The 9974-nt window shown below is 52.3% G+C and overlaps 1 protein-coding gene across 1 annotated transcript in view; it reads right to left on the reverse strand.

Annotated features, from left to right (window-relative positions):
* The window catches only part of MGRN1 (mahogunin ring finger 1), a 52555-nt gene extending 42852 nt beyond the window's left edge, over positions 1-9703 (reverse strand). Inside the window, 1 exon segment of the mRNA XM_082670020.1 lies at positions 9486-9703. Within this exon segment, the coding sequence (XP_082526146.1) occupies positions 9486-9573 (88 nt within the window). The 5' untranslated portion in view covers positions 9574-9703.
* Between the last annotated feature and the right edge of the window lie 271 nt (positions 9704-9974).

The raw sequence follows: 9974 nt of genomic DNA on the forward strand, positions 1-9974 counted from the left end.
CAAGGAACTGCTCAAGCCACACTACCAGTGAGAGGTGGTGTCCTCATTGACAACCCATGCTGACCCAGAGCTGCGTCCTCAACGACGCCAGCCCAGCCAGTGTTTTCAACCCACCAGGCAATTTTCCAATTCTCAGCCAACACTGCCCGGGTGGCCTACAAACTTAGTTCAATCCTGGCACCATGTACCTGGACACAGTTGACACTGTCAGATCCCACAAGATAAGGGCTCAGCCGATATGACTGCAAACCCCTACCCCACTTCAGACGCCAATCACAAGTTCAGGTGATCGATCACCTATGCTTCTGACCCACCAGCTATAAATCAAAGGTTCCCAGGACCCCCTTCTCGGGTCCAATTAATTTTCTAGAGTGTCTCAGAGAACTCAGGAAAAGAGTTCATTTGCTAAATTATCAGTTTATTACAAAAGGATACAACTCAGGAACAGCTGGATGGAAGGGATGCACAGGGCAAGGCACGTGGGAAGGGCTGCGGAAATTCCATGCCCTCCGAGTGTGCCACCCTCCCAGCACCTCCACATTGTTCACCAACTGAGAAGCGCTCCAAACCTGGCCCCTCTGAGTCTTTGTGGAGGCTTCATTACATAGATAAGACCGATTACATCATTGGCCACTGGCCATCATCTCAATCTCCAGCCCTCTTCAGCTCATGGCTGGCTCCACCGGCAACTAGCCCCCAACCTCAGGTGCTTTCCAAAAGTCACCTCATTAGTATAAACTCAGGTGTGGCTGAAAGGGATCTGTTAAGAATATCAAAAGACACCCATTTCACATTATCACTGATCCCTTAGGAAATTCCAAGGGTTTGAGGAGTTCTGTGCCAGAAACGGATGAAGACCAAATTTGTATTTCTTATTATAAATCACGATACCCCCGCCGGGTAAACCGTGATATGGACAAAGACACCCTAGGGCCCCCTTCTAAGAAACACAGGTGGCCCTGGAACCTGGGCACCGGGTGTGGCTTCGCTCAGCTGCCTCCATCATTCCCACTTGCGTGGAGGGGAGCGGGGAAGGTGAGAAGTCTGGGAACAGTTCATTGATTCCACTGGCCAAAAATTCTTCTCATTTTACCACAGCACAGATATTCCGGGTTACCAGCTTCCTGACATCCGCTGCCACTAAGCCCCAGCTGGGCCTGAACAACAGGGAATCAGGATGTCACTGCCCTCAGAGAGGGCCGATCTCGGGGAAGCATCTCCAGGCCCATGAGATCACTCTGCCAGGTGAGAGACAGCCCCTTGGGCTAAGAGGCTGTTCCCAAACAGTCTAAGGAGACTGACACCCGGGGCCCACCCCCCGTAATCACGCAGCTCAGCGATTCCCCTGGGTCGCATTCACACATTGCACAGAATAGCTTCTCTGCTCCCCACACTCAGGCTGGGGGACTCAGCGCAGCCCAACCTCTCTGAGCCTCAGTGTCCCCATTTGTAACACGAGGGCTCGGTGAACACCACGGGCTGCAGACTACAGACAGAGTAGTAGTCTGCTCTGCTGATGGAAGCGTGAACGGGCTCAACCCGCCACAACATTGTAAAAGCTGTGGACTCCGCACACACGCACCCGAGGGTGCCAGACCCACTGCCAGGTACGAAAACAGACCCAAAGAGACGGGTATCTGGGATTGTCAAGACGAGACACAGAAAGTAGAGTGGTGGCTGCCAGGGGCTGGGGGAGAGGGCAATGGGAATTACTGTTTAACGGGGACAGGGTTTCAGTTTCACAAGAGGAAGACTTATGGGGATGATGGTGCAGATGACTACACAGCAGTGTAAATGTACTTAATGCCTCTGAACTGCACACTTAAAATGGGTAAAATGGTAATTGTTATGTGGAATTTACCACAATTACTTTTAAAAGTGAAAAAAATAAAATGGACCCAAAGAAATCAGACTCCTGGGAACCAAAGCCAGTCACAAGAGTGTCCACCCAGCATCATTCATGAGAGACCAAACCGGAAACTCCCCGAGCGCCCTCCACGTGAGCTCGTGGATGAACACACGGTAGCGCCAGCAGACACTGGGATGTCACGCAGCAGAGACAGTCCCACTGACAGCGTCCACCCTCTCATCCCCCAACGTGCAGCCAAGAGCATCCACTTCTGTTTATATCAAGTTCAGAAACAGGCAAAACTCACCTCCACTGGAGTCCAGAGGGGGCCTCCCAGGGAGGAGGGGGCAGAGATTGGGGAGGGGCACCAGGGCCTTTGGGGGCTGCTACTCTTCTATTCCTTCAACACGCCCACCTGGTGATGGTTCATCAAGCGGAAGCTCCTGACCTGTACGTCTCCTCAATATGTTACACTTTGGCTGTACACGTACATACGTGCATACACCACACGTTTTCTACAGCACTGAACTGAATACAATTCCTTCTTTCGATTCACCCCTAAAGCACTGCGGGCATCTGGTCACTCAGGACTATCACAGGGGCAGGAGACCCAGATAACAGAATGCGGCAGTTATCAGAACAGTGGACCCCCCCAGAAGGCCTGCTCTGCGGGTGCCGGGCCCCCAGAACCAAGCCAACGCCGAGTAGGATGAAAGGATGAGAAAATGGGTTCTTTGCAAGCACTGCACACACAGGGGTGGACAGATGTTCCCTTGTCAGTCATTCCCAAGCCTCTACCTCCCCTCCCAGCTTGGAGAGAGCCGTGCATGATTTCTAGACAGCGAGTGGCCCCCCCATGCTGCTCCACACCACTGGCTTGTCTGCAAACAGCAGGGGTGCGGGCCAGGCGGCGGCTGGGCCTGGCTCCCCCAGCTCTGGGGAGCTGGGCAGACGCGGGGACAGTTGGCAGAACTGAACAAGTCCACTGTTATTCACTGAGCCTGAGTCCGACGCTGTGTGGGTGGCATGTGTGGCATCACTGCCCTTTACAGGACAACACAGAAACAACACAGAAACGTGAGGCCTGATGGCTGTACCTGACCACATGGAAACACGCATGGGAAACGCCCACTGGACGTGGCCCCGTGCCAGCGTCTGGCCGCCGGCACCGGACTTGGGAGGCGAGGCAGGCAGCAGTGGTCACTGCCCGCAGGGTCATCCAGGAAGTGCAGGACGTTCCCAGGAAACTGCCAGGCCCCTGAAAAACACAGGCTCGGCTGGACCAGGGCTTGGTCCCTCCCCGCCAGCTCCCGTGGACTCACAGAGTCAGGACTGAAAGGGGCCCGGGAACAAGCGACCAGCTCAAGGCCACAGGGCAAGTCACTGGCATGGGGCCGCTGAACTCTGAATCCAGTGCTCCGCCGTGGCTCTACAGGCGGGTGGGGGCAGAAGACCCCTCGAGGCAGGCTCACTCTCACAGTGCTGAGCTAAGCTCTGCCTGTGCCCACCCTGCTGGTGGAAGGGTGTGTTGTCAGCACAGCGAAGGCCACCTCAACAGTGCGGATGAAAACACACGCGCACACACCCCCCTTTGATGCTGGACAGCTGGGCCCTCCGCACCACGACCGACCTCCTGGCACCAGAGGAAAGGCCTGCCAGCCGGCTGGCCAGCCTAACCAGCACAAGCCTGGCTTCTTCTACTGACCAACAGGAGAGTACAGCAAAGCCCAGGAGCTGGGAGAAGGATGCAGGGACCTCCGGGTGCTCAAAACACCAAGGGCAGGCGACACAGCAAACCTCAGCTCCAGTGGGCACAGGGCCCAAGTGCCCACTGCAGGCTTCTAAACCCAAGCAACTGGCTTCTCCTTCAGGGAGACAGGTCCTCAGACGCCCACCCACCATGGCCAACTTAAAGGGTTTTTGTTTCTGCTGTTCTGCTGTTGTTGTTTTTACCTAAAATGTAACAACTGAAATTCCGAAAATACAGCTTATTTATACAGCTCTTACAATGATAAAATCCAAACCGAATTCATGTGAGCAGAAGCACAGAACTAGTTCTGCTATGTGAACGGGCACAGGTGGCACAATGCCAGCGATGATGGTGCAGGACTCTGAGCACGAAGGTGAAACCCCCGTGTGCAGGTGGAGCCCTTTCCCCACACCCCACCCCTCTGCCACTGACCCTGGGGCTCGGAGCACAAGCTCACTGCCTAGGGACAGTGATGGGGCCCAGGGACCCGGAATGTCCCCAGTGACAGAGGACGCCCTCGGTGACACAAAAAGTCCTCCCTCGTCTTACAACACCTGCCTCGGTTCTTTCCTTCAGGCATCAATTATCCAGAGTCAGCAAGGCCCCACTTCAGAAAGGGCAAACCCAACACAGGCGGCAGCACTCATGAGCAGATGTCTCTAGACTGCCACCAGCACAAAAGTACACACCAAAGTCTCCTGGCACACACCTCAGGCCCCTCATCGCGTGGCAGCAGGCCCAGGAGTCCCCGGACCCCCGCCTGACACCCCAGGGGATAAGATGCAGCCCAGTCTGAGCAGCTTGTACACTAGGGAGAGGGGAGTTGTTTTCTGCAAGGCCTGCTGCACAAGCATCTATTAAACACCTACCGTGTGCAGGCCCAGGTGCTAGGAGACAAAATCAGCCTGATTTCTAGTTCCTCTGCCAAAGAGGACAAAAGTCTAGTGTCACAAGGACATGGCAAAGTTCCAGTGAGATAAAGGAGGTAAAAATGCTCTGAAAGTACATGCACTGATATACAAAAGGTTTAGGTCTGGGGCATAGTTCACCCCCACCTCCAGGGTTAGTGGATCACGTGGCTGACTGCCCCTCCTGATGCTTCTCTTGGGTGACCTGTCCCTACCATGACCTCCCTCAAACACCAGGGCAGGGCAGCCCACATGGCTTTAAGACACATGAGTAACAATAATAACGCAGGAGGAGGAACAACCAACCGTGGCAGCCAACAACAACGACCAGGCACTCCTGTGGGGACCTACTGCGCTCCAGGCTTCCGTCTGCCATCTTCTCTTTAAGAACTTGACCGAGGTGTCCTAATGCCTGCGTGACCCTCGGCTGGGGACCAGCCAGCCTTGTGATCCGGGCAAGGGACTGCAGGGCAGTGGAGTGCAGAAATAAACTCTCACATTAATGGTCAGCTGATCTCTAATGAAGGTAAAAAGGCAATGTGATGGGAAAAGAATAGTCTTTTCATCAAATGATGTTGAAATAACTGACTATCCATATGCAGAAAAAACCACAAAACCCTAAATCTTTACCTCAAACCACACATTAAAAAATTAACTCAAAATGGATCACAAGACTTAATGTATGAGCTAAAACTATAAAACTTCAAGAAAAAAAAATAGGGGAAAATCTTTGTGACCTTGAGGTAGGCAAAGATCTGTTAGATATAACTCCAAAAACATTAACCATCAAAAAAATTGATAAGAATTCCCTGGTGGTTCAGTGGTTAGGACTCTGTGCTTTCACCACCAAGGGCCCGGGTTCAATCCCTGGTTGGGGAACTAAGATCCCACAAGCCATGTGGCGTGGCCAAAAAAAAAAAAAAAAAGAAAAATGATAAATCAAACTTCACCAAAACTTAAAATTTTGCTCCTCAAAAGACACCATTAAGAAAATGAAAAGACAAACCACAGACTGTGAGAAAATATTGGCAAATCACAGAGCTGATAAATGAACTGTATCACTGTATCCAGAATTCATAAAGAACTCTTACAACTCAAAAAGAAGACAATCCAACTTTTAAAAAGTGAACAAGACTAAAAGAGCCAACCCCCCAACACACACACACACACACACACAATATACAACGGCCAATAAGCACATGAAAAGATGCTCAAGGGCTTCCTTGGTGGCGCAGTGGTTGAGAGTCCGCCTGCCGATGCAGGGGACACGGGCTGGTGCCCCGGTCCGGGAGGATCCCACGTGCCGCAGCCGCTGGGCCTGCGCGTCTGGAGCCTGTGCTCCGCAGCGGGAGAGGCCACAGCAGCAATGAGAGGCCCGTGTACCGCAAAAAAAAAAAAGAAAAAAAGATGTTCAACATCATCAGGAAAATGCAAATCAAAACCACAGTGAGATACCTCTTCACACCCACTAGGATGACTATAATTAAAAAGGTAGGCAATAATAAGTATTGACAAGGATGCTGAGAATTTGGAACCCACACACGCTGCTGGTGGGAATAAATGTAAAATGGTGCAGCCATTATGGAAAACTGTCTGGCAGTTCCTCAAAAAGTTAAACACATGACCCAACAATTCCACTCCTAGGTGTATACTAAAGAGAACTGAACACACCAAACAAACGTTCAGCAGCATTATTCATAATAGCCAAAAGGTGGAAACACCCCAAGTATTCGTTAACTGGTGAAAAGATAAACAAAGTGTACTATAACCATACAGTAAAGTACAACATGGATGAACCTCAAAAACAATGCTAAGTGAAAGAAGCCAGACACAAAAAAAGACTACATGCTGTACGATTCCAGTTGTATGAAATGTCCAGAAAGGGCAAATTTTAACGACAGAAAGGAGATCAGTGATGGGGTAGGGATGAGGGTGACAGCAGAGACTGCCTGCAAACAGGCACAAGGCAAGGAAACTCTGATGATGGAAATGTCTAAAACTGATTGTGGTGATGGTTGCACAATTCTATAAGTTTACTAAAATTCTCCAGATCATAGGTTTACAAAGGATGAGTTGTATGGCACACGATTGATATCTCAATAAAGCTGTTATGAGTAAAGTAAATAAGTACAATAAAAACAAGCAAATGCTGTTAAATTCAAGCTAGGTACTGTTGCAGGGCATGTTGAAAACTTCAAAGTAAAAGAAAATTGGACAGGGACTTCCCTGGTGGCACAGTGGTTAAGAATCCGCCTGCCAATGCAGGGGACACAGGTTCTAACCCTGGTCTGGGAAGATCCCACATGTCACGGAGCAACTGACCCCGTGCGCCACAACTACCGAGCCTGCGCTCTAGAGCCCGCGAGCCACAACTACTAAAGCCTGTGTGCCTAGAGACCGTGCTCTGCATCAAGAGAAGCCACCGCAATGAGAAGCCCGCACACTGCAACGAAGAGTAGCCCCCACTCACTGCAACTAGAGAAAGCCCGCGCGCAGCAACGAAGACCCAACGCAGCCAAATAAATAAATTAAATAAATTAATTAATTAAAAAAAAAATTGGACAGATTTTAAAAGTCCTCACATACACACACACACACACACACACACACAGAGGTAACCATGAGATGATGGATGTGTAAATAACCTTATTGTGATAATCATTTCCCGATATATACCCATATCAAATCATTACACTGTACACCTTAAACTTACGCAACGTTATATGTCAATTATATCTCAGTAAAGCTGGAAAAAAATTGGACAGTGTTACAGAGGTGTTAAAAAAATACTAGCACCCAATGATTCTTTCTAATATAATCAACAAAATTGACAGAGACCTGAAAAGATAACAACTGTCTCATAAATTGATTGTACAGTCCATGGTCCCTAAAATCATCTCAACCCCCCTTCCGTCCCCAGTCCACGCTTGGGAACACATACTCAAGTACTGCTTAGGTTCCAGACTGCCTCCCGGAATAAGGTGGCCCGAGGGACAGGAAGCAGAAAAGACAGCCTTTGAACTGGAGAGGCTGAGCACTCTAATCACTGGCAGCAAAATCGAGGTGGCCCATGGTATTCACCTGGGTGCCAGCCCCAATAGATTGTGGTTGACTCGGGTGTCCACAGAGTTGACCTGACTGATTAATAAGGTCTACCAAACAGAATCCAAAAGCAGTGCTGTAAGTGCCTTGTATTTGTGATTTTGTCCAAATGCCCAACTGAAGGGACATCAGGTTTGCTCTGGTCCCAGGCGACAGGAGGTACCACCTTAAACTTTTTGATATCTCTTCCAAGACACTGCTAACTGCTATTAGAGTCTAAGTTGTTCACTTAATTTATTTTTTGAGCCATTATAGCAGCTAACATTTTTCAAGGACCTCTTAGGCGCTAAGCACTGTTCTGAGCACTGTATGAGGATCAGCCCATTTTACAGATGAGGAAACCATGACCCAGGGGGCTAAGCAGCTTGCCTAAGATGACTCAGCCAAAGACGGGCTGGAAGAACATCAGAGATGGAAGAGGATGACTTCAAACAACTGCTCCATCAGATCTGGGGATGTCAGCCTCCAGGGGATCTCTATACCAGGCTGGGCTGCCCTGTCCTTGTGCCTGGGAAAAAGCAGGCGTGGATATCTCCCGTGCCTAGTAGGGAACAGAGCCCTCTGCCCAGCTCTGACTGCATCCCCTCTGACTGCCCCGAACTGTGCTAGTCTCCACTCCCTTTATTTCTGGTGGTCCCAGACACTTGCCTTCTTTCACCTTCCAAAATGAGCGTGAAGCAGTTCTCAAACTTGAGTGGACATCTGACTCACCCTAGGAGTGGGTTTTAAATGCAGGTTCCTAGGCCACAGCAGACCCCAACAAGTCTGAGGCAGGGCCTGGGAAATGCATGTTAAACAAGCTTCCCCACTGTTGGAAGCAGGTGGTGCTGGACCATACTCAGAGGAAACCTGGCCCAGGGGATGCCCACAGGCCAACTGTGAGGCCTAGAAGACCACAAGATGGGATCAGATATTTCAGAAGCCAGGATCAGAGGCTCCAGTCTGAAAGTCTCCATGATGTCCAAATGCCCTGTTCTCTTTCTTCTCTCCTTTCCAGGCAAGTGACCAGACGAGGAGATGGAGCATGAGGAACCCAAACTAAAGTTCCAGGGCAGGCCACACTCCTCATCAGAGGCAGAAAAACAGTGTGGATGGGTACAACTGGTCTGGTAGTCTGACTCATGGTCCTGTACCCAGATGAGCTTCCATCCAGCTCTGAGACCTTGGAAAAGTCACTTCCTCCCTGGGGTTCAGGTCTTTCAGCCACAAAAAAGGAGACTGGAGAACCTGGTAGGTCCCCTCCAACCATTCCCTGGTTGTCTAGCACGGCCTCCCAGCTCCTCTTCCACCGACAGTAATGCCTCCTTGGGCCCAGACCCCCCCCCCCCAAACACAAGCGCCAGGTCACAGGAGAGCTAAGCCTCCGTCCAGACGGGACGGATAGTGTCCAGAACCACTGGCCGGGTCTTCACAAAAAGCCACCAAAGAAAGGGAAAACCGGCGATGGAATGATGTCAATCCTTTTGACAATGACCACTTTGTAAGCACAAGCAAAAGCGTCGGGCACCGTGCTAAGCCCTCCCAAGCGTCGCGCCCCGGAACCTCACGCCGGCCCTGGGGGATCCCTATTGAGCATACCCCAGTGTGCATACGAGGGAGCTGAGGCGCGCAGCAGTGAGCTGACTGACCCAAGGTCACCCAGCCGGGACGAGGCAGTCAGCGCCGTACCGACCCACGCCCCGGGGTCCGGATGGAGGGCGCGTGGAGCTCCATGCAGGGAAGCTGCAGGAAGGGCCGCGGGCCGAGCAGAGCCCCCAGCCCACCCTCCGAGGAGGGTCGTGCGCCCAGCCCCGCCGCCCCCTGCCCGCCCCGCGCTCCAGCCCGCGCCTCGCTGTCCGCAACCGGGACCGAGACCCGGGCCGGGGCGGCCGCTCACCGGATTTCGGGGGGTAGCGATAGGCCGAGTTCGCCTGGATGTCGATGTCCTCCACGCCCGCGATGCGGCGACTCAGGATGGAGCCCATGGTGCAAGGCGGGCCGGGCCGAGTATGGGATGGGGGCGGCGGCGGCGCCGGAGGCGTCCTCACGCGGACATAGCCGGTACCAGGCCGCACGGACGCTCGCCCACTGCCACGGGCGCTCGGCCTCCGAGCCCCCACCCCCGGCTCGGCTCGGGGCCAGACGCCACGGCAGCCCTCCGCCCCCTGGGCCCGAGGCACCTCGGGAAATGGAGTCCCCTTGCCGCCGAGGGTGCCCGGCGGCGGCGCGGGATACCCACCTAGGAACTACATTTCCCAGGAAGCTCCTCGCCCGGGCTCGCTGAAGTTGTTGACAAACGGTCCGGGACAAACCAAATGGACCTGAGTCCAGAGGGGAGGAACCATCAACCACACTGCAAACTATCCTTTCCTTTGCATTCCAAGCA

Source organism: Grampus griseus (genome assembly GCF_964374135.1).
Source record: "Grampus griseus genome assembly, chromosome: 14".
NCBI classification, from domain to species: domain Eukaryota; kingdom Metazoa; phylum Chordata; class Mammalia; order Artiodactyla; family Delphinidae; genus Grampus; species Grampus griseus.